This window comes from Mercenaria mercenaria, chromosome 14 (genome assembly GCF_021730395.1).
Source record: "Mercenaria mercenaria strain notata chromosome 14, MADL_Memer_1, whole genome shotgun sequence".
Classification (NCBI taxonomy): Eukaryota; Metazoa; Mollusca; class Bivalvia; order Venerida; family Veneridae; genus Mercenaria; species Mercenaria mercenaria.
In genome coordinates, this window is record NC_069374.1 from 60223010 (window position 1) to 60249261 (window position 26252).

General features: G+C 36.6%; 2 protein-coding genes across 5 annotated transcripts in view; one reads left to right on the plus strand and one right to left on the minus strand.

Annotated features, from left to right (window-relative positions):
• The window catches only part of LOC123527853 (kinesin-related protein 4-like), a 39995-nt gene extending 26511 nt beyond the window's left edge, over positions 1–13484 (plus strand). For 2 of the 3 annotated variants that reach the window (XR_008367137.1, XM_053523632.1), the window contains exon 3: positions 12585–13484. The gene's annotated coding sequence lies outside the window, so the exon portion shown is untranslated. Of the gene's footprint in view, positions 1–6794; positions 7188–12584 lie in introns of those variants that run through there. The other variant, XR_008367138.1, reaches the window with a different exon arrangement.
• LOC123527854 (carotenoid-cleaving dioxygenase, mitochondrial-like) overlaps positions 2659–26252 on the minus strand; it is a 29823-nt gene continuing 6229 nt past the window's right edge. For both annotated transcript variants that reach the window (XM_053523630.1, XM_053523628.1), the window contains exons 2-13: positions 21175–21335; positions 18658–18780; positions 17338–17473; positions 16560–16701; positions 13925–14063; positions 12799–13010; positions 12152–12263; positions 10617–10771; positions 9011–9116; positions 5331–5431; positions 4783–4894; positions 2659–4501 (exon numbers count right to left, since the gene is read on the minus strand). In XM_053523630.1, the coding sequence (XP_053379605.1) occupies positions 4332–4501; positions 4783–4894; positions 5331–5431; positions 9011–9116; positions 10617–10771; positions 12152–12263; positions 12799–13010; positions 13925–14063; positions 16560–16701; positions 17338–17473; positions 18658–18780; positions 21175–21289 (1623 nt within the window). In that variant the 5' untranslated portion in view covers positions 21290–21335 and the 3' untranslated portion in view covers positions 2659–4331. The remainder of the gene's footprint in view (positions 4502–4782; positions 4895–5330; positions 5432–9010; positions 9117–10616; positions 10772–12151; positions 12264–12798; positions 13011–13924; positions 14064–16559; positions 16702–17337; positions 17474–18657; positions 18781–21174; positions 21336–26252) is intronic.

Here is a 26252-nt window from a genome sequence, read left to right on the forward strand (position 1 = left end):
GCATTTCTGTATGAACTGTGAATGTAGCAATATGCGTCCCCTTAAATAAAATAATGTTTACTCGAACATGATCTTATAACTACATAAAGGCTTTCTAAATTTTAAAAAGTTGTATTAGCACTTTTTTCCGAGTTATGTGTTATGTTAAAATGAATATTTCTCATTTTCATCTACGTTTTACTTTTTTCTTACTGTGCCGGGGTTGGACAGGTTCTGTTTACCCCAGTATTATTTTCTGAAGACTGGTTGTTGTTCGAATCTGCTTCATTAAGAATACACCTATATTAACTAATAAGATATTTATGGCATATATTTATAATGTAGGCCTATATTTGTTTGCCTCAGTTCTATTAGCGGCATGTGGTGGAATTATATATACTGGTACTTGTTAAAATTAGAAGGCTTAGATAATTCAAATAAAGGATTTTCACGATATTCTGTCTTATGTTTTTATGCCCCCGAAGGGAGGCATATAGTTTTTGAACCGTCTGTCCGTCTGTCGGTCCGTCGGTCTGTCAGTCTGTCCGCAATTTTCGTGTCCGGTCCATATCTTTGTCATCGATGGATGGATTTTCAAATAACTTGGCATGAATGTCTACCACAGTAAGACGACGTGTCGCCCGCAAGACCCAGGTCCGTAGCTCAAAGGTCAAGGTCACACTTAGACATTAAAGGATAGTGCATTGATGGGCGTGTCCGGTCCATATCTTTGTCATCGATGGATGGATTTTCAAATAACTTGGCATGAATGTGTACCACAGTAAGACGACGTGTCGCCCGCAAGACCCAGGTCCGTAGCTCAAAGGTCAAGGTCACACTTAGACATTAAAGGATAGTGCATTGATGGGCGTGTCCGGTCCATATCTTTGTCATCGATGGATGGATTTTCAAATAACTTGGCATGAATGTGTACCACAGTAAGACGACGTGTCGCCCGCAAGACCCAGGTCCGTAGCTCAAAGGTCAAGGTCACACTTAGACATTAAAGGATAGTGCATTGATGGGCGTGTCCGGTCCATATCTTTGTCATCGATGGATGGATTTTCAAATAACTTGGCATGAATGTGTACCACAGTAAGACGACGTGTCGTGCGCAAGACCCAGGTCCGTAGCTCAAAGGTCAAGGTCACACTTAGACGTTAAAGGTCATTTTTCATGATAGTACATTGATGTGCGTGTCCGGTCCATATCTTTGTCATTCATGCATGGATTTTAAAATAACTACGCATGAATGTGTGACACAGTAAGTCGACGTGTCGCGCGCAAGACCCAGCTCCGTAGGTCAAAGGTCCTAAACTCTAACATCGGCCATAACTATTCATTCAAAGTGCCATCAGGGGCATGTGTCATCCTATGGAGACAGCTCTTGTTTTATTTATTTTTGTAAATGTTAACAATTTAATCTGCATCGATACATGAGTTTCATGTATTATTATTAATTTGCGAAAATAATAATTCACTTGTAACGTTGAATGAAATCATTAATAGTTGTAAAGGCCTCCTTTAATTAGATTCTACTTAAATCGGTTAAGTTTGTCTTGATCACGAGAATCAGAAAATCCATTGAATTGCGCATTTTTTTTATCTGGGATAGGAGTAGAGTAATGTAATTCAGCGCAAAGGGTAACGGGGTGTTGATTTTGTCGCATTCTCATATATCAACTATAATCTAAACATTAACATCTGAGTTCTGCACAGAAATTATTTCGCTAATGTAACAGAGTTTTAAAGACTATTTTGATTTAATTTTACTAGAAAAAAAAAGTAGTAGAGTTTATCCTAGAAGGTGGAGATACGTGAAAAAAAGCTCATTTGCGCTATCTTGTGATTTGGGGGGTAGGGGTAGTGTAACGTAATTTTACGCGAAAATGAATTCGGTGACCCCATAATTTTATTCCTTCAATCGACAGAAAATAAAGTTTTCATCATCATGTTAGTTTTTTGTCAAATTCTATCATTTGGGTTTTACATAAGACAAGATTAGCGCAAACTTTTTATTAAGAACTAAACGTCATATCTGTCGCTCTGACGTCACTTTAACGTAAATATCGATTTCAACGTTAAAATGATCTCCACAAATTATACACCATCTCAAAGACATTTTTAAAGGAAAATTTGATGAGAAACAAGCAAATCGATACTTGCTGACTGAACAGAACGATTTAAGAAAACAGTCTGACGGACGTGAAATCATGGTTCATCAAAAATGGACGTCAATGGTCGTGTTTGAAGGTTTGTAGAGAAAAAAGTTACAGAAATATAAAAAAAAATAAAATACGCATTATATGAGGAATATGCTGAATTTTACATTAAACAAAATTTCGAAACGGAACCAAAGAACTTCAAATTAGGCGCATTCCACCTTAAGTGCATATAAACTAAGGCAGTCTTCCCGGCGTACATCAGGAGCTTCAAGATATCACAGGAACTCTGTGAAAATATTTTATTTGACTCTTTGAGATAGTTGCACGCTTGATCAACTGAAAGCAATGATCTAAAGTCATTTATTCGGATAACATAGAATACATCCTGTCCTCGGCATCTAGAAATGAAAACATTTTATGGATTAATAGTAGTCCGTAAGTAAATCTATTAAAGATCTGCTTAAAATCTGCAGATCATTTTAATTATAGGCAAATATCTAAAAACGCAAGCATATACAGGACCTACACATTTAATTGCACCATATTATACAGCATATGTTTATTTACAACTGACTGCGAGAAGTGTCATTAAAATTTACATTATTGAAAAAAATATATTGGCGAAGTTGCTATCAAAATTAATAGTTTCCGTCGTAGTGGACTGCATTAATAAAAGCCTGCGTGATGTCCGACGTTTTCAGATCAGTCCATTATCATGAAAATTAGTTGGCTACATGAAGTAATGTCATCCAAATTTCATAACCCTTCCAGAGGCTTGGAACCAGTACCATTGGAAAGGTGTCGTCAAGTAGTAAAGATGTAAATGTATACGTTTTTTGAAATGTTGGAATTTGCCAAAGAAGATGCTGACTGTAATCCTTTCATACTCCTTACAAGATGTAAGTTCTCAACGCGCCTTAACGAGTGCTTGAATATTTATTTCATAATGATGTGACTGACACATCGTCTCATTATCGAGTACTTTTGTGTCAAGTAATTTTAAAATTTCTTGATGGATGGCAAAGTTATGGATCGGACAGGGAAAAAAACAGTGACATTTTACATCAGAGCGTGACCTAGACCTTCGAAATTAGGACTCTAGATGATGCGCGAGACGCATTGCCTCATTATAGAAAACATTTGTGCCTAGTATTACTAAATTAAATCCTTTAAAAGATGACAAAGGTATGCAGAGGACAAGAAAAAAATACAATTTGGACTTTGACCTCCAAGTGTGAACTTGATCCTAACGATAGGGTCTGAGAGTTGTGCACGACTCATCGTCGTATTATGGGAAATATTTGTAGCAAGTTATACTGAATTCAACTGATAGATTGTAGAGTTACAAACCGGACGGAAAAAATGTCCTTTTGACCTCTGCCCTAACAGTTTGACCTTGACCTTTGAGTAAGGGGTCTGATATTACGCATGCCATGTCGTCTCATTTATCAGTAACATTTGCTCCAAGTAATATAAAAAAGTCCTTGAAGAATGATAGAGTTATAGACCGAAAACGGAACTACGGACAGACAGACACACAAGCGTAATGACGGAGGGAAAACGCATTAGCAGACTAATAAAACTCTGGTATGAATTTTCCTGTTAAACAGTTTTTGCATGTTTGATGCTATATTTCTTACCACTGAAATGCATAAATGTTTTCAATGTAAGACAAATGTTCTCGACAGTAGAGTTTGATATATACTGTTTTATCTTCTATCAATTTAAAACCACTTATTGAACATAGGTTATATATTGTTGACTTACTTTCCAGTGACCGATGTTTATTGGAAACATAATGTGACAACTATTTAACCCAACAGCGTAAATGAACACAGAAACCCCTTGGCCCACTGCCAAAATCTAGACCTTAAAACCTACCAAAGATAGATTTCTCAGGATGATAAGAAATTTGCCAATATGCCAAATAGGGCTGCGGACGTCTAGAAATTTGTTACTTGACACAATCACAACCACATTAACATTAAGCACTACAGGCGTAATTTTTATGCCATTCACATTTTGATTTAGCTTGTTACGACAGATGCTCTTAACGAGTTTTGGAATTTGAAATATTGGCTTAAGAAAATTAACATAATGTCATTTAATACGTCTCAGCTTAAACGACACTCCAAAACTGTTTTCGCGAAACCAAAGAAACCACTATTATGTTCATTGCCGTCTTATTCAGTTCTTGTCGCTTGTATAGACTCCATGAAAGTCTAATGGGAATCTTCCAACTCCTTTGAATTCTACTCTTGCCATTTCTGTAAAGGACTTTGCATCAAGTACCAGTAAAAAGCAACTGTTTTCATTATCGCTTTCTCCAAGACGATTTATTGCCGCAACCAAAACACCTGAAATGGAGACATTCAATTGTTCAACATCCCTGACAACCCCTAGAACCCGCTTATAGATTCGGAATAAGCAAAACATCACATGAATATCGAACAGACTTCATAAGCCAATAAATAAGAAAAACGCTAAGTACAAGCAAGAAGATTGTTAAGATTTTATATATGACCTGACACCTTACAAATTCAATCAAATCAGAGCTATATGAACTGAATGGTAAGGATTTTCATATCCCAAAAAGAACTACATGTATTCAGTCTTAGATCAAGATTCAAATTATTACCACCGTCCTCGGAATCAGATCCAGGTTCCGGTACAAACACTGGTTCAGACGGGTAACATCCGTCTTCTTTCCACTCTCTGTGTGTCTTTGTGAACGTATCAATCTTTACAAGCTAAAATGTGAAATTTTACAAAACTTATAAAATGTAATGACATATCTTATATATATTACAATTAACAATAAGAATACGTATGTCTTGCATCACTTCTTCCACAGTGTTTTTCAACACTAAGTCTTGTTCCTTATTAAGAATGTTTATTATTTAAAAGAATGCTGAATTATCTTTCTTTTCCTTTCTTCTTATTACTATTTACAGAACTTTTAAATGTCTTCACCGTTTATATACAATTCATAAATAACATTTACTAGTAGATATAATAGTAGTTAGTATTGAACTAAACACCTCACATTGCACATTTTGTTTTCATGAATATTTTGTTACATGTGTACCATATTAAAGATAAAGTAAACACATAATTCTTTATTTGAAAAGATCGACCGTCGGTAGGATAAATATCGACACATATTCCTATATTAATGTTACCTACAGTATTTATAGGATTCTGCTTGTGTCGCAATCCAACGCCGTAAATATATCTGTACTTCTTTGTATTGTGTTTCCGGTAATTTATTTGAGGGAATTCCATACCTATACAGACGGATACAAGGTATATAATTTTGATATTAATGCCTAATAATTTATAAGTAGAAAGACATTAAGGAGGAAATATTAAGAACAATTTGAGTATATTTCAAATGAAAGATGTTGCGAATCAAATAATACGAAGATCAATACTATGCAACTAATTTATTGTATTTTCTTTCTCCCAGTCCAAATCCAAATGCCGATCAACCCAGGGGCCCGTGGGCTAAGCCATACAGGGGTCGGCGACCACACCTACTCGTATGACACCAGTACTGGCTTTTCCAGAAAGCGGACTCGGGAGTGGTTCAATTAAGCTTTAAGCTTTCATAAAAATCGAGCTATAATAAATTATTATACACTTAATCCAAGCGCGTTTCCTATGATTTAATTATAAACTATAAGAATATTCCGTTGGTTGGCTATGTTTCTTTACGTATTAAGCCACGTGATTATATTTGTGCATTTGATAGGCCATAGAAACGTTTGTTTGTTTAAATTAATATATGTGAAGAAAAGGAGGGATTTTCTCCGTCATAAAAGAGCTGGAAAATCTTTACATTTTCATTTGTGAGACAACGTAAATATGCATTAACAAATTTTCCGCATTCGGCTACGTACACATATTATAACCACAACAATATGGCTGATACGGGAGGGCTACCCTAGAAACACAGACTCTGAATATATCAAGTTAAAACACAAACACAGACTCTGAATACATAACGCTAAAACGAAAAAAAAAATCTAAATACATCAAGTTAAAACACGAACACAGACTATGAATACATTAAGTTAAAACACAAACACAGACTCTGAATACAGAATACATGAAATTATTCTCGGTACGATAATAACAGTCTTTACAGTATCGCTAATTTAACAGTCTCTACAGTAGTTCAGGTTGGCGGGAATAGTCTCGTGCTTATCGTGCATTTGTGTATTGTGTATATATATACCTTTACAACGTAACTTTGATTCATCTCGAGGTTAAATATTTGGCAGTGAGGTTTAAAATAGTGAATGCCCTACCCACCCTCCCCATATGCTTAAGCGGTCTGAAGCATTCTTATCAATCGATCTATAATAGTTCAGATTTTTATAAAAAAAAATTATTGTTGTCTGCATATTTATGGACACTAAGCGAGAAAGAAAATATTCTTATTAAAGTATTATTGAATTTTCTTTTTATTTTCACGTACAGTTATTTCACAGGCGGAGTTACTCAGGAGGATATGACGCTGATGGTTTTACATTTAATTGTCTCTAAAGATAGTTCTTTTTCAGTTAAAGCAGAGCAAGGCTTCATGTTACTTTTCTTTAAGTTTAATTTGAAAGTTTATTCGATTCTAAGTTAGTTTCGTTTCAGTTTTCCATTCCATTCCAACGACACTACGACAACCGGAACACCACAACCGGAACACCACTACGACATTCGGAACAGATGAACACTTAATTAAACGTGCATTGTGTTGATATATCTTGTAAATCGATACTTACTGCCAAATATTAGCCATATTCTTACTTTCTGTGTTTGTTTTCTTTCTTACTGTTATGACAGTTTAGAGAATAATTAATTTACTCTCGAATTTTATAGAGAGTAAATCAAGTTAAAACACAAATACAGACTATGAACACAAACACACACCGAATACATGACGTTAAAACGCGAACACGGACTCTGAATACATCAAGGTAAAAGTGACACAGACTCTGATTACATCAATGAATATACCAATTTAAACAAGAGGGCCATGATGGCCCTATATCGCTCACCTAAGCAGAAGTGCTTGCTTGAACAAATTTCTTAGCTTAAGCTTTAAAAACAAAAACATTAGGGGAGTGCATGGGTGAAGGTAAAGCTTATGCAAGATTACTTTTGAAATCTGTAAAAAGGAATATTACAGGTAGTCCAAATCTTTTTACTGTAGCTTAAAAACAAGAAAATAGGACAGTAGGTCACATTTATGGTCACTGAAAGTCAATTTAATGATCGGCATGCAAACTGTACAATCATGTCATCCAATTTTCAAGGTTGTATCTTAAAAAGGAAGAAACTGGGTCAGTAGGTCAAATTGGTGGTCACTGAAAGTAAATTTTAAGATTGGTGTGCAAAGCTGTATATGCCATCCAAATTTCAAGGCTGTATCTTAAAAAAATTAGAAAGTAGGTCAGTAGGTCACATGCATGGTCACTGAAAGTCAGTTTTAAGATCGGTATGCAAAACTGTACATGTCATCCAAATTTTAAGGCTGTATCTGGATGCAAGTTGTATTAAAGTTGATTGCAAAATGTGGTCTCTATCGTGTTCACAAGCCAAAAGTAGCAAATTTTGGCCCTTTAAGGGGCCATAACTCCTGAACCAATGATGGAATCGGGCCAGTGTTCGAAAGGAACCGGATATTATGCCAGTACAAGTTGTGTGCAAGTTTGATAAAAGTTGATTTCAAAATGTAGTCTCTTATCATGTTCACAAGCTAAAAATAACAAATTTTGGCCCTTAAAGAGGCCATAACTCTGGAACCCTTGATGGGATTCGACCAGTTTTCAAAAGGAACCGAGATATTATGCCAATACAAGTTATGTGCAAGTTTTATTAAAGTGGATTGCAAAATGTGGTCTCTATCGTGTCCACAAGTCAAAAGTAGCAAAATTTGGCTCTTTAAGAGGACATAACTCTATAACCCTTGATAGGATCGGGCCAGTTATTGAAACGAACCGAGATATTATGCCAATACAAGTCGTGTGCAAGTTTGATAAAAGTTGATTGCAAAATGTGGTCTCTATCGTGTTCACAAGCCAAAAATAAGAAATTTTGGCTCTTAAAGGGGCCATAACTCTGGAACTCAAGATTGAATTAGGCCAGTGTTTCAAAGGAACCGCGATATTATGCCAATACAAGTTATGTGCAAGTTTGATTAAAGTCGACTGCAAAATGTGGTCTTTATCGTGTTCACAAGCCAAAAATAGCAATTTTTGGTCCTTTAAGGGACGATAAGTCTGGAACCCATAATGGGATCTGGCCAGTTTTCTACAGGAACAGAGATATTATGCCAATACAAGTTGTTTGCAAGTTTGATTTAAATTGCTTGCAAAATGTGGTCTCGTGTTCAAAAACCAAAAATAGCAATTTTTGGCCCTTTAAGGGACCAGAAGTCTGGAACCCATAATGGGATCTGGCCAGTTTTCAAAAGGAAGCGAGATATTATGCCAATACAACTTGTGTGCAAGTTTGATCAAAATTGTTTGCAAAATGTGGTCTTTATCATGTTCGCAAGAAATTGTGGACATACGACGGAGAGACGACGGACGAAGGGCGATCACAAAAGCTCACCCTGTCACTACGTGACAGGTGAGCTAAAAATACAGACTATGAATAAAGCAACGAATACAGCAATGAACACATCAAGTTAAAACACAAACACAGACTATGAATATATAAAGTTAAAAAGAACACTATGAATACATATAGCTAATACACAAATACAGACTCTGTATACATCAATGCATACATCTAGTTAAAACAAAATCAAAGAATATGAATCTTAATACATCAAGTTAAAATAAGTGATCATATGTACTTGCCAATATCAGCCAATCTTTCTGGTTCACAATGAAATGCTTTGCCGCTAATTCTGTGACATTTTGCTGCGGTGTGTTCCAACGAAACAATGTTGCCGTCTTTTGATTCCTGAAGTAGTTGAAATTATATGAAACTATCAATACATATTTCATTCTAGTACTTAAAAAACGGTTGCCTGTGCGTGGATTAAAGAAAAATGTAAAAAAAAGTCAATCTTACTGTCTTAGGAGAAAATCAAATTGCTTTTAAACAGATGAAATGTCTAAGGAGAACATAAGTTGCCTTTAGTATACTTAGTAGAAGATCAAATTGCCTTTAAACAGACATAATGTCTTAGGAAAACATAAGTTGCCTTCAGAATATGGTTTTAGGTGAACATCAGATTGCCTTAAAAGTTGGAACAAACATAATGTCTTAGGAGAACATACACTGTCTTCGGTGAACAACAGATTGTCTTTAAACAAACATAATGGCTTAGGAGAACATTAATTGCCTTCAAACTTACTGTATTAAAAGAACATCAAATTGCCTTTAAACAGACATAATGTGTTAGGGGAACATAAGCTGCCTTCAGAATACTGTCTTAGGTAAACATAAACTGCTTTCAGACATAATGTATTAGGAGAACATAAACAGTATTCAGACATACTGTCTTAAGTGAACATCAGAGTGCTTTTAAACAGACATAATGTCTTAGGAGAACATAAACTGCCTTCAGACATACATGTTCTGTCTTAAGTGAACATCAGATTGCAGTTAAACAGACATAATGTCTCAGGAGAACATAAACTGCCTTTAGACATACATGTACTGTCTTAAGTGAACATCAGTTTGTCTTTAAACAGACATAATGTCTTAGGTGAACATCAAATTGGCTTCAGAATACTGTCTTAGGTGAACATCAGATTGCCTTTAAACAGACATAATGTCTTAGGAGAACATCAAATTTCTTTTAAACAGACATAATGTCTTAGGAGAACATCAACTGCTTTCAAACATACTGTCTTAGGAGAACATCAGATTGCATTTAAACAGACATAATGTCTGACGAGAACATAAACTGCCTTCAGATATACTGTTTTAAGTTAACATCAGATTGCATTTCAACAGACATAATGTCTCAGGTGAACATCAAATTGCCTTCAGAATACTGTATTAGGAAAACATCAAATTGCAGACATACTGTCTTAGGTGGTCATTGCCTAGTCTAGGTATCACCACTACTATATTTTTGAGTATTGTGCTCCGTTTCCTGAGCAAAACGGGTGAGCTGTATGGGTTACAATTTCATTAAATATGATATCACTAAAACATGTGAGCTACAGTGACAAGTATTTTTACAGTTTTATGATACATACAGTTGAAACTCGATATCTCAACCTTGCTTAACTAAACGTTCTGGATACCATGAAGACATTTTTGGGTCCTGTCTGGAAAACAGGTCCAAATATATCATTTTATATCTAATTTCGGTTATATGGAAGAGAAAACTCTTGATCCCGCGGAATTCGAGATCCAATTTCAAACTGTAATACAAGTACAATAAAACAGGACCTGCATATGTGTCATTTTCCAGATAGTGTTAAAAGAAACATTAAGTGTGCAAACCTGTCCAAGCTCGAGAGGAATCACGTATCGTCTAGCTTCCGGCTCACTGAGACTTCGTAAATTTTCTTCATATTGCGCTGATGTCAAATTTTTCATGTAGAAACGGTCTAATAATTTAAAATCCGTGTGACATGCAATGTCAAGTATAATGTGGCCTGAAAAAAATCGAAATCATAGCATGTATAATACTCTGTAATCCGTATGGCACGCAATATAAAGTGTAATGCGGTCTGAAAGAAGGAAAACGTATTTATAACCAGTGTGACATGAAATAATAAGTACAATTTGGCTTGTAGAGAAGGAAACCATTTCATGTATAATAATCGATAATCCATATGTCACACAAGATCAAATATAATGGTCTGTAAAGTAGGAAAACGCGTCATGTATTATAAATTATAACCCGCATGGCGCACAATATCAGGTATAATGTGACCTGTAATGTAGGAAAACGTATCAAGAATTATAATTTAAAACCCGTGTGACACGCAAAATGAGTACATGTATAATATGGCCTGTAAAGTAGAAAGTCGTATCATGAACTACGATTTGTGTCCCGTGTGACACGCAATATTACGTATAATGGTAAAGTATGTATAATTATCGATAATCAATATGACACACAATATCTTTTAGGTAAAATGTGGCCTGCAAATAAGAAAAAAAAACGTATCATGAATTATCATATATAACCCGTGTGAGACTAAATATCAGGTATAATGTGGCCTGTAAAGAAGGAAGATGTATCAAGTATTATAAATTATAACCCATGTGAAACGCAATATTAGGTATAATACGGCCTGTAAAGGAGGAAATGTATCATGTATTATTATTTATAAACCGTTTGACATGCAATATTAAGTGTAAATGCATTTTGTAATATCAAAATAAAAAGTTATATCACTAGAAGCATTGAGCCGATAAACAAAACCAGTTTTAACAAGTTGAAACAGACACCGGGTTGCATTTTTCAACTTAATCGTATTTCATGTTTATTTACTACAACTTTTAGTGATTTTTACGCACCTAATACATTTTGTAATAAATATTTTGTATAGAAATTAGGCATAACACCGTTCTGATCATTTTGATTCTGGAACGACTTTTATATTAAATAGCAGATCAAATGGGATAGCACTCTTTCTTGGCGCTTGTACGGGCAAAATAATATGTCGAAGTGGCCTCCACATTGTCGAGTTTTTAGGGAAATATGCATAGAGTTTTCAAACTACAATTGTTATTATTTCACGACTCCTTGTATACATTGCCGGTCTAGAGTTTGTGCAATATGACCTACCTAAATTCAACACATGTATAGTGGGCTATTAAACCAAAATTTTAAAGAAAAATTATTTCCGGTGTCATTTAATTAAAGACATACTGAATGGCTTAGCGGTCGATTGTCAAAAATATTGACCCCCGATCCACTGGAACTCAGGCAATAGTTTTGACTAATGACCGACAAGTCATTCAATAACGGTATACTATAGTACACATATATATTTGATACCATTTATAAAAAAAATGTCATATACCTTGTTCTTCGTAAGCATTTATCTGGTGAAAAAATAGAAACGAGTCTGCTTCTATTACATGGTCTGCATTCACCTCTTCTCCAGTTTTTCTGTCTACAATTCTAAACCGGTTCTGCAAACAAAATAAGTCAGGAAAAAGTTAAATTAAGAACTGATGGTTTATTACATCCAAAACAGTAATTTGTCATTGAATAAAAATCACTCTTTGTATGCAGATATTTTTGATAATTTTCGAAACGATCTTCGTTCTGTTTTGTAACACGGACCTTTCTGACCAGGATAACATGACTACATCAATTCATGTATAGGAGCGATTCGCCCCAGTGTAGGCTTCTCTTTATTTACTGTTATGAAGGATTATGACCAATATAAACTCCTTTGCTTCAGCAGATAAAAACTTACGTAAATTCTTCTCTTATCATCTAAATTTCAGGATAAAGTGGAGCGCCGAATGCAGGATAAAGTGGAGCGCCGAATGCAGGATAAAGTGGAGCAAGTGGAGAGCCCAATGCAGGATAAAGTGGAGCGCCCAATGCAGGATAAAGTGGAGCGCCCAATGCAGGATAAAATATAGCATCTTTATTTCCTGATAAAGTGCTCACTTTTTTGCTCACCTTAATTAATTAAAAAAAACTTTTTTTCCTTACCTTTATTTCTGGATAAGATGTTAAGGACGAGTCAAATGCATATCCCATTTTTCGTCCTAGTAAAATCTTTGGTACATTTGACAGAAGTGGTTGTTGAACGAAGACATAATAGTTTTCTGTCATACTAAAGCTGTGATAGTAGTTAAAATGAAGTTTCCAGGGGGATCTTGTCTTAAATACTATCTCGCCAGCAGGAAATCCTTCTACACCATCTGTTAAAAGAAGCGTTGCATATACAGGTTTGTCTCAGTTTAACACTTTAGCTTTGCTTCCAAAAACCAGGTTATCAGAAATGTGGTGTCCAATATTTAAGAGTAATATCAGATTCTAGTGATGGGCCTATAATCGACGACAAATGACAAACTGATTTCCGTTGTTAAGACATTCACGATCGCAATCACCGACTTCGCTTTTAAATATTGGCACTACAAGCGGAAAAAAATTGTCTTATCTGATCCTGTTGGATTCTTTTACTGATGGCAATTATCTCACAGGAAACTAATCTTCTGCCATCAATATGCGATTGTGAAAATGGACTTGTCGGTGTTTCACTAACAATTAACAAAGTATTACCATGGTTTCCTTCTGTAATTTCATATTCTAAGATTAACTTCTAGTCAATGTTAATTAACTTCTGACCAATTATCATGAATAAGATTTAAATACAGTTTTAAAGTGTTAAATAACTTTGTGGTTCGTTTGATATGCAATTCCCCAGTAACAATAACAAAAACATACCTGAAGCCAAAGTAAAGTTTTACACTTATTCTCGTGACTAGATCAACCGTTTCCAGTTATGTCAGATTAATTGGATCGCTCGTATTATTCAATTTTGCCGATCAACCGAACTAGTATTACCACAGGGTGTACATTTAGGGAAATATTGTGGGCCCCTCTCTAAAATAAAAAGGCAAGGCTAATCGGGACCATGCCTTCAAACTTTCGGCCGGTAAAGTAATTTATTGAACACTTATAGAAATTAAAACAACCAAATAACTTGTACTTGACGTCTTTGCGTTGACATTAGCAAAGAATTTTTGCACAATATAATCATTTTTCTTCTTATCATCCAAACTATTGGACAGAGATTAACTATATTTAATAAATAATGACTGAGAGACATTACCTTTCTTTGGCGGCACTTTAACTAGGACGGTGAACAAACCACGGTTGAATGAATGTCCAATGTTATACATATTTCCATCAGTATCCCAGTGTGGATGGGCTGTAGCAAGATTCACACCCACTTTTTTCTCCAAATCCACCTGCAAAATTCAGCCTCCATTTACAACTCTTTAACATTTAACTATGTAGGCAAACACATGTAATTTAAAGGGACTGTACTCCAGGTAAAAACAACTAAAAATTTGTGTCATTTGCACAATTCTAACTTAGTTTCAAAGCCTTCTTAAAAAGTATAGTGATTTCCTGATTATCTTATTTTTAACCAGGTTTTCAACGAAAACCTGAGTTATTAGATTGGGGTAGATGTCGGTCGGGCGGGCGGGCGGCGGTGGCGGCGGCGGCGGCGGCGGCGTCAAACTGGTGTTTCCGGTCAATAACTTTTGTTTCGGTAAAGATATTTGAATAAAACTTGGTATGTATGTAGCTTATATCAAGACAAAGGCTGGGATTTATTTTGGGGTTTCTGGGGTCAAGGTCAAGGTCACTGTTACTTAAAATAGAAAAAGGGTTTCCGGTCAATAACTTTTGTTTCGGTAAAGATATTTGAATATAACTTGGTACATATGTAGCTTATATCAAGACAAAGGCTGGGATTGATTTTGGGGTTTCTGGGGTCAAGGTCAAGGTCACTGTTACTTAAAATAGAAAAAGGGTTTCCGGTCAATAACTTTTGTTTCGGTAAAGATATTTGAATAAAACTTGGTATGTATGTAGCTTATATCAAGACAAAGCTGGGATGATTTTGGGGTTTCTGGGTCAAGGTCAAGGTCACTGTTACTTAAAATAGAAAAAGGGTTTCCGGTCAATAACTTTTGTTTCAGTAAAGATATTTGAATAAAACTTGGTATGTATGTAGCTTATATCAAGACAAAGGCTGGGATTGATTTTAGGGTTTCTGGGGTCAAGGTCAAGGTCACTGTTACTTAAAATAGAAAAAGGGTTTCCGGTCAATAACTTTTGTTTCGGTAAAGATATTTGAATAAAACTTGGTATGTATGTAGCTTATATCAAGACAAAGGCTGGGATTGATTTTGGGGTTTCTGGGGTCAAGGTCAAGGTCACTGTTACTTAAAATAGAAAAAAGGTTTCCGGTCAATAACTTTTGTTTCAGTAAAGATATTTGAATAAAACTTGGTATGTATGTAGCTTATATCAAGACAAAGGCTGGGATTGATTTTAGGGTTTCTGGGGTCAAGGTCAAGGTCACTGTTACTTAAAATAGAAAAAGGGTTTCCGGTCAATAACTTAACTTAGGAATGAGCTATCATGATGAAACTTGGTGTATAGCAAACTTATATAAAGTTGTAGCTTGGGATTGATTTTCGGGTTTCTGGGATCAAGGTCAAGGTCATTGTTACTAAAAATAGGGTAAGGGTTAGGTTAGGGTTAGGGTTAGCATATCTTCTACATGCATGGAGGGATTTTGATGAAAGTTGGCACAATTGTTCACCATCATGAGACGGAGTGTCATGCGCAAGAACCAGGTCCCTAGGTCTAAGGTCAAGGTCACACTTAGAGGTCAAAGGATACAAGAATGAAAAGTTTGTCCGGAGCATATTTTCTTCATGCATAGAGGGATTTTGATGTAACTTGGCACAATTATACACCATCATGAGACGAAGTGTCTTGCGCAGTTCCATTCTTTAGAATTACTTCCCTTTGTTGTTACTATAAATAGCTTATATTGTAACTTTTTCATTACTAGACGTAGGGAAAAATCGAGACCACTTTTCTGTAGTACAACATGCATGTTACATCCAATTTTGAGGTGTATTTTGACCAATCTCTTCCTGGTAAGGATTTCTGTGTGGACTTAAAATTATTTTTTTTTGTACTTTTTTTTTTTTTTTTTTTTTTTTTTTTTAATTACTCCTTAGTTGTTACTATAAATAACTTATATTGTAACTTTTTTTATAATTGACCGTAGGGAAAAACCAAGACCACTTTTCTGTGGTACAACATAGTTGTTTCTTTCTAATTTTAGGTGAATTTTAAGGTATCTCTACCTGGTAAGGAGTTTTTTTGTGGACTTAGAAAAACAAAAGAATTACAGTAATTACTAAACAACCACAAAATTAAAATTACATCTGCAAATACAGGTGCTAGAGTAAAGAAATTTGCTGTGACGGGCGTATATTGTGACATTCTGGCACTCTTGTTTATTCTTATGAAAAGTGTTGAAAACCTGGTTTCGTGGCATTGCCGCGTTTCTTGTTTAATTTCTTTGATGTCTTACGATCTGGAAGTCTGTACTTCTAAATAAGACACTATAAAACAGCTCGTCTTACATAACTAATACAGAGAGTAGCCACATTTCTCCTTCCGTAAAAGCTAGTTCGTTCGGAATTGAAAAGCTTGAGTACTTTTGATGTTTCCAGTTATTTTTTTTTTTTTGAAATCCTTTCTTTTGGATCTTTTTTCACCTATTTCAACGGAATAAGCAAGCAGTAAGATTTACTTCACTCCAGATAACATAAAATGTTAAATTTAGCGAAAGAAAAATACATACATTTTAAATACTTCGCAAAATGTTAAGTACTAACTGGCTACGCTGTGTTAGAATATCAACAAGTTACCTTATCAACCCTGTCTAGTGTTTCGGGATCTATTTTATTTAGGTATACCAATTCTGTTGCAGTATAAAGGCCGTCCTTCAATGGGAAAACATTCACAAGTGTGTTGTCTGTCAATTCGTCAGTCTCAAACACTGACAAAAATCTAAAACAAAAAAGAAAGGAAAACAAATGGCGAGCTGTAACGGTAAGGTTATCACCTCTCTATTTGACATGTTTCTTTGTGCGCGCGCACGTGTGTGTGCGTGCGTGCGTTCGTGCGTGCGTGTGTGTGTTAGGGGAGGGGTGTTTATGTCACAACGGCGCAAATATTGGTCATATGGCGAATTAAATGGTACAAACAAAAACGTGTGCCCTTCCGGGTTCATAAAGGCATGGATGGACCGCCGGATAGAACCACCAACTTTCTGTAAGCTTCTTGGATGGCTTCCTCACCTGAAAGAATGCAACACCTCCAGGGAGGCTTCGATCCCGACAACGCTGAAGGGGAAAAGATCCTGGCGGACGTGGAGGCTTCTCCATTTCATATTACTATGTGAAATGCGGTTAAAAATTATATGTAACTGCGAAGTGTATTAGTATATAGTCCATTTAATGTCAGGAAAGTGGTTCAACATATGTACTTCTTTAATTTGGTTAGGTTTAAAATCGCATCAACACAATAATAGGTCATATGGTGGCTTCAAAGCTTTTATGGTGTGGAAAGACCAAAGGTGTCTCTTCGTGCAATATTTCATCACAAGCGGGCACCTGCAAATGTACATGTTTCTTTACTGCTTACCTTTGAAATATATTCTTACACGGGTCCGGATCAGCAGTCGTTGCAAATTCATTACGTGTTATTCTGTTGGAAGTTGTATTCTTAACAAAGGTGTCGCTTCGGAGAAATTTTCTTTGATACGTGACATTTCCTTTTGCTGTTAAAAGACGAAGGAAATATGAGCCGCACCATGAGAAAACCAACATAGTGCGTTTGCGACCAGCATGGATCCAGACCAGCCTGCGCATCCGCGCAGTCTGGTCAGGATCCATGCTGTTCGCTTTCAAAGCCTATTGCAATTAAAGAAACCATTAGCGAACAGCATGGATCCTGACCAGATTGCGCGGATGCGCAGGCTGGTCTGGATCAATGCTGATCGCAAACGCACTATGTTGGTTTTCTCATGGCGCGGCTCATATAGATAATCTGTCTAAATATAATATTGGGAGAGTTTACAGTTTTACTATATATTTAGAACTTCCTTTTTTGATAGAAGAGAAACGACTTGTAATTTGCGTTGAAATATTTTTATATTATTATTATTATTATTATTATTATTATTATTATTATTATTATAATACCAGATTTATATAGCGCCCTTTTCATGATCAATTTCACGTTCAAAGGCGCTTTACATAGTTCAAATGCAGCCACACAGGGCGCATAATTCATCCTCTACTAGTACAGACACAGAGCGATCTGACCAGAGGGACAGAGTGAGACAAAGCCCCCACGACAGAGAGATCAGAAATCAGATACAGGCTTGTCCGGCTAACTTAGCCTTGCTCGTTGCGAACAGACAGCCTGGTTCTTTAACGTGCCCAGTGTATAGCACTGATACACGCAAGGATTGACTGGGTTCCTGACCAGTACACCTCTAGTTGGGTGGAAAACACTGAAAAGCGTTTCTGAAAATTCCCGAGTAGCTGCCGGGGATCGAACCCCCGACCTCAGGATTGGAAGGCCAGTGTACATTTAATACATGTAAATTCATTAAACTTAAGAGGAGCGAAATTAAGATACAATAAGTAATAACGTGGCTGTTGCTAAACTCAGGTATTTTGAGACCTCTTTATTGCATTAATATATTACTTTAATTTCGTGTCTTTTTATTTCCATAGCAACCAGAACTGTGACCTTATTTTGAAAAAATAGAAAAACGTACATTATTTCCTCATGGTCAGTTATCATCATACGAAGTTTCATAAAACTGTTTTACATTTTTATTCAAATCATCACTGGAAGCTAGAAAGAAAAACAAGCAGACAGCAGATGAACAGAGGTCAGTCCTAGTCACCCCTGTCTGAACAAGCAAGGACCTTATAGCCGATATATACTTACAGATGTGAAAACGCTGTAGCATTGCCATTCCGTCAAACCAGTGATTGAATTTGTGTTCTCCAACCTCATACATTCCAGGACCATTACGATATAAACTGCCATTTACCCACAAAGGAATTGTACCTGTAAAGGAAAGAAAACAAGATTGCCAGACTGTCACAAAATACGCTCGTCTAGATATTCAGTTACGTATCATAAAGGTAATAATGTTGATGGTGTATGCCTTGTTAACCCCAAACAAGAGTGCAAGAATGTCACAATATACGCCCGTCACAGCAAATTTCTTTACTCTAGCACCTGTATTTGCAAATGGAATTTTAATTGTGTGGTTGTTTAGTAATAACTGTAAGTGTTTTGTTTTTCTAAGTCCACAAAAAAACTCCTTACCAGGTAGAGATACCTTAAAATACACCTAAAATTGGAAAGTAACATCTATGTTGTACCACAGAAAAGTGGTCTTGGTTTTTCCCTATGGTCAATTATAAAAAAGTTACAATATAAGTTATTTATAGTAACAACTAAGGGAAGTTAATCTTAAAAAAAAAAAAAAAAAAAAAAAAAAAAATTGTAAGTCCTCATAAAAATCTTTACCAGGTAGAGACTGGTCAAAATACACCTCAAAATTGGATGTAGCATGCATGTTGTACTACAGAAAAGTGGTCTCGATTTTTCCCTACGACTAGTAATGAAAAAGTTATAATATAAGCTATTTATAGTAACAACAAAGGGAAGTAATTCTAAAGAAGGGAACTGCGCATGACACTTCGTCTCATGAGGTGTATAATTGTGTCAAGTTACATCAAAATCCCTCCATGCATGAAGAAATGCTTCGGACAAAGTCATTCTTGTATCTGACCTTTGGCCTCTAAGTGTGACCTTGACCTTAGACCTAGGGACCTGGTTCTTGCGCATGACACTACGTCTCGTGGTGGTGAATATTTGTGCCAAGTTATATCAAAATCCCTCTATGCATGAAGAAGAAATGCTCCGGACAAGGTTTTCATTCTTGTATCCTTTGACCTCTAAGTGTGACCTTGACCTTAGACCTAGGGACCTGGTTCTTGCGCATGACACTCCTTCTCATGATGATGAACAATTGTGCCAACTTTCATCAAAATCCCTCTATGCATGAAGAAGATATGCTCCGGACAAAGACATTCTTGAATTTGACCTTTGACCTCTAAGTGTGACCTTGACCTTAGACCTAGGGACCTGGTTCTTGCGCATGACACTCCGTCTCATGATGGTGAACAACTGTGCCAAGTTTCATCAAAATCCCTTCATGCATGTAGAAGATATGCTCCGGACAAAGTCTGTGGACGCCGCCCGCCATCCCGCCTGCCCGCCCGCCAGGGGCGTTCCCACAATACGTCCCGTTTTTCAAACGGGCGTATAAAAAGAGTAAGAAGTAATCGAGGTATTTGTGAGGTTCCATGTGGGATGAAATTGACAATCGGATCAAAACTGTTTGAATGGACAAGGCTAATTTCACATATTTCGAGGAACTCAAGGTCAATAATGCAATTTAGATGATTATGGAACATTGTGCCCACAAACATTGTCACCAGGTTTGGTGAAGATCGAATGAAAACTTTTCGACTTATAGGGCGGACAAGCTAAATTCGCAGTTTTCAAGTAATTCAAGGGCCATAATCCATGAATGCCCGGGGGGATTTGGCTAGTTATCAAACCTGACCGAGATATTATGCCAACAGACATTGTCAGCAAGTTTGATGAAGATCGGATGAAAACTGTTTGACTTAGAGCGCGGACATGCTTTGGACACCGACCGCCGTTTTTCGAGTAATTTAAGGGCCATGTATGATCCAAGAGCGCTTGAGGCGATTTGGCTGGTTATCAAACTTGGCCGTGATATTATGCCCACAAACACTGTCAGCAAGTTTGGGGAAGATTGGATGAAAGCTTTTCGACTTGGAGAGCGGACATACTTTGGACGCCGACCGCCGCCCGCCCATAACGGATGTTCACATAATACGACCCGCACTTTCAGAAACGGGCGTATAAAATGCCTGCAAAGTCTCCTATATAACAATGCGAAATAGATTGCAACACGTGTGTACAAGAGATAAAAGGGGTTTGCATTAGAAATAACGTGTGTGTTTTAACCGCTTATCTATAATTGTCATCGGTATCCAGTATGAGTGGCTCCTCCAGAAGACAGTTAGCATTTCTAGCAAAAAAAAAACAACACAAAGTAGCTTCCGTAGTCAGTGATATATCCGCTGGACTGCTGTATCCGCTCTAATACATAGAATGTCCCTTTTATATATTCTTATCGCAATGTGTACAATGCCCCTGTCTAGAATGTTGCCCTTTCATTGCTCTGCTTCAATCCTGACCTCCAAATCAACCAATCACCGCGTGATTTGAGACGGACATCTATTTCAGTTCATAAAAAAAGGTGTTATGTTCGTAATCCCAATTTAAATCGAACACACAGCCTTCAAGCTAAACGTTTGAATTTAAAGCTCTCATATATATATGAGAATTTCCTACCTTTTACAGATCCTTGAAGTGGGTCTTCTACCTCGTTCTCTATTGTCTTGAACAGTTTATGCATACTGGCGGCTGCAACACTTAATGTGGAGGATCTACGTACCAGTTTGAACATCAGCCATATATGTATAAAAAATGTCTTCAAATGGTTGTAAGTGAATCTGTAATCAAATATTTTAAAGCAGTTGAAACATCTTTCAATTTGAGCCGCGCCATGAGAAAACCAACATAGGGGGTTTGCGACCAGCATGGATCCAGACCAGCGTGCGCATCCGCGCGGTCTGGTCAGGATCCATGCTGGTCGCAAACCCACTATGTTGGTTTTCTCATGGCGTGGCTCATTTAAAGGTGCACACAGAGATAACGTTGAGATGACTTCTTTTTTTCTGAACAACAACCCCGCCCACTTCTTTTTAGCTCACCTGTGCCAAAGACTCAGGATGAGCTATTGTGATCGCTCACCGTCCGGCGTCCGTACGTCGCCCGTCCACACTTTCCTTTAAACAACATCTCATCCTAAACCACCAGGCCAATTTTGATGAAACCTCACAGGGATGATATTTGGATGGTCCTCTTAAAAATTGTTCAAGGAATTGAATTCCGTACAGAACTCTGGTTGTCATGGCAACCGAAAGGAAAAACTTTAAAAATCTTCTTGTCCAAACCCACAAGGCCTAGGGCTTTGATATTTGGTATGTAGCATCATCTAGTGGTCCTCTGCCAAGATTGTTCAAATTATCCCCTTAGGGTCAAATATCGCCCCGCCCTGGGGGTCACATAGTTTACGTAAGACTTATATATGAAAAACTTAAAATCTTTTTGACCAAAACCACAAGGCCTAGGGCTTTGATATTTGGTATGTAGCATCATCTAGTGGTTCTCTGCCAAGTTTGTTCCAATTATCCCCTTAGGGTCAAATATCGCCCCGCCCTGGGGGGTCACATGGTTTACATAGACTTCTATATGAAAAACTTAAAATCTTCTTGACCAAATCCACAAGGCCTAGGGCTTTGATATTTGGTGTGTAGCATCATCTAGTGATCCTCTACCAAGATTGTTCCAATTATCCCCCTTGTGTCAAGTATGGCCCCCGCCCCGGGGGTCACATGGTTTATATAGACTTATATAGGGAAAAACTTTGAAAATCTTCTGGTCCAAAACCACAAGGCCTAGGGCTTTGATATTTGATATGTAGCATCATCTAGAGGTCCTCTACAAAGATTGTTCAAATTATCCCACTAGGGTCAAATATTGCCCCGCCCTGAGTGTCACATGGTTTATATAGACTTGTACAGGCATGTAGACATGTACTGCTAAAGCTCGTGACTTATTTTCAACAGATTATGTCGGGACATGATATATGCATGTTTTAAAACAAAAATGCCATTGACTCAACAGGATTTTTCTAACACCGCACTTCTGTAGATCTAGAAATTCTGAAAGATCGATATATATCTTCCGCTGATGGCAGATTTTCCGAACGTTTGGTTGAACATTGGCGTAAGTTGTAAAGAGCGAAAACAAGACTTAAATATGCAAAACTATTTAGTCAACTTATACGACATAATGGATTTCCAAATTGAACGGGAAGCAGATGTTTGTTCAATTATTTTGGCGGGAAAACTGCACGTGCCTTCCATGATGTTCCTTTAGTATTGACCGCGTGTTAGCAGATAATTTAGTTTTACGTTGTATTTTCGTAATATCGGGCCATCTCATACGCCATTATGGATTTCCAAATGGAACGGGAAGCAGACGTTTCTTCAATTATTTTGGAGGGAAAACTACACGTGCCTTTCATGATGCTCGTACTGACCGCATGTTTACAGAAAATTTAGTGTTTGCGTTAAATTTTCGTGTCAGCAGCTATGTTAAATTTTCATAGATAAAATATTCTAGAATTGGACGAATGAATGAAATGTTTATGGTTTCAAGCGATTTGCGGTCGAGAATAAATTTAAGTTTTCTCATGATATTAATACGTTTGTAAGCCTTTGTTAAGGTGTAGTTTATATTGGCATGCCACTTTAGGTCTTTCGTGAAGATCAGCCCTAAGTGCTTGTGGTTGGTTGAAATTAACGAGCCAGCGTACTGCCCAATTTAATATTTTAATGAGATCAGAGTTTATAATTTCTGCAGCTGTCGCTGGATCGTCAATAATCCATTACAGACTTGTGTCGTCGGCAAAAAGGCGAATGTTGGCATTTATATCGATGACAATGTCATTTATGAATATTAAGAAGAGAAGGGGACCTAGGATCGATCCCTGGGGCACACCAGCTCGAATGTAGTTCCAGTTGGATTGGGCGCCCGGGATAACTACCTTTTGTTTCCTATGAGAGAAATAAGATGAAAACCAACGCAAATGGCTACCACTTGTACCAATACATCTCAATTTCTTTATAATTTCATCTTTGTCAACTAAATACCACACCATGTACATTTTTTTTCTAGGGGACAAAGTGGCAACGCACATGCTATTCCTTAGCCGTCCGTGCTTTTCACAACCATGCTACATGCAGGCATGCTGTTTCAATGGATGGCAACAGAAAATGACAAAAACAGAACAAATTTGACAGTGATTTAAAATAAGTTACTTGAGGAAAGTTTTGATACATACATTAATTAATTCTAATAAATGATTCTATACTTACTTGGACAATTATTGAATAAAAAAATTGTATAGTATCGGACAGGTATCTGACACTGTAAAAATACCTGTTTTTATTAATGTATATATATGTGTATATACTGAGCGAAAGTAGACTAGTTTCCAATTGCATGTATTTACATATGAAGTTACACAATAAAATGTTACTTGATCTTTATCTTGTATCTATTGGTAATTGCCCCGAGATAACATGTGGCAATGATAGTCAGTGGATCACCCTGGTTCCCTGCTGTGAAAAACTGATTTCAGATTTCACGTGCAATAATAACCTAGGTATTAATGAAGTCCAAGAAAAGTGGTAAAAATCATAGATATGGTAGTAAGTCGTAGGACTGTATACGAATTTTCAAACGATAACGCCCAGTTGGTGGCCATATAAATTATCTTCGGCTTTTGGTCTTATCTGGTTAGCTTTGTTTGTTAAAAAGCTGTTAAAGGTACAGTGCCAGTTTATAGTGACGAAAAAATCGTAGACGTGAATGAAAATGTAATTCCTGTACAAAACGAACACTTTACGGGTTATTTATTGATTTGGACATATACATAAATGTATACTGTAATTGAAGATTTTTTTGTGCTTCTTCTAAAACCTCCCCTTATAAAAATATTTTGGTACAAGCCACATTTTGTTGTTTGATGTTGTATACACGACATTTTTGTTGTATGATTGTTCTACCGAGATGTCTTCTTGAAGTCTACAATTATAATTAAAGTAATAAAACTGACATAGAGTGAATGTACATCAAAATTTACCTGAAATTGTAAGTAAAAAGGGGGATAATTCATGAAATATTTGTGAAATAAAAAGGGGGATAATTCATGAAATATTTGTGAAAGAGTTATGGCCCTTGTGTCATATGATGTGAGAGATGATGTTGAATAACTCTTTTAGGTTAAATCAAATTCATTTAGTAACTAGAGATGCTTTTGAGAAAAGCGCATGTCTCCCACAACTGCCCCTATGAAAAAATGTCTAGTTTCTCTAGATGGCTTAGATGAATGGACTCAGTTAGACGGCTTGGACGAGTGGACTCAATCAGTAATTCAAGGGCCATAATTCAAAAGTGCCTGGGCGGATTTGGCTAGTTATCGAACTTGGCCGAGGTCTTATGGTCAAACACATTTTGTTGAAGTCTGGTGAAGATCGGATGAGAAATGTTCGACTTAAGAGTGCGGACAAGCTTTGTGACACACACACAGACGGGAGTAAATCAATATGTCTCCCACACCACTTAGTGGTGGGAGACATAATAACTGAGATAAGAATGAAAGTGCATGAAAACTTAAACCTGAATTTCTAAATAAAAGGGAGTATAATTTATGAAATATTGGTACCAGAGTTACGGACCTTGTGTCATATGATATGGATGATAGGTGGAACAATATTTTAAGTTTGAATCAAACCCAGTTGGTAACTGAGATAGAGTGAAAAAGTCTCAAAACTTTAACCTGAAATTCTAAGTAAAAAGGGGGATAACTCATGAAATATTGGCGTGAGAGTTATAACCCTGTGCCGTATGATGTGAGTCATGATGAGAAATAACTATTTTAAGTTTGAAACAAATCCATCAAGTAATTACAGAGATAAAGTGAAAGTGAATCAAAAGTTTAACCAAAGTGCTGGGTATGCTGGAGTGTATCTAAATGAGGATCTGACACATACGCGCTCTTCCAAGCACGGGGCATGCTGAGAAACGGACGTATCAGTGGTACCTGGACATCGGACGGGGTGATCATCATTAAGGGCAAAGACGATCGGAAGCATCGCATCGAAACCCAAAAAGACCTTGACACCTTCAAATTGAAGAATGGCATTATTGACTAAATCAAATAGCGTTATTTCATTCGCACAGTATAGTTTTGACAGTGACTGTGGATTATCGTTTTCATTGATAATCTATTTACACCTGTCGGCGACAGGTCAACGTAAACTCATGTTGTTTTCCATGGGCGATTACCTTGTAAAACTGTTTATATTGTTTATAGTTAAATAGAACTGACATAATACTAATATCATTGTAGCGCTCAAAATGCACTAAATTTGCCAATGTTTTGTATATGTTGTTTTTTTAGAGTATATATGTGTTTTGTACAAAACCTGCCGCTAACTAAGATGACATACAATTTGAGAATAACCTGGCCTTACAAAAGTCGGTACAAAACCCTGCCGCTAACTAAGATGACATACAATTTGAGAATAACCTGGCCTTACAAAAGTCGGTACAAAACCCTGCCGCTAACTAAGATGACATACAATTTGAGAATAACCTGGCCTTACAAAAGTCGGTACGTGTACAAATATTGTAGTCAGTTTCTAGTATATAGGTTAATTTCGTGCAAATTAAAATTGAGAGCGACTTGAACAATCTAGAAATTGCTCTTATCAAATCTAATACTACCATTGTTG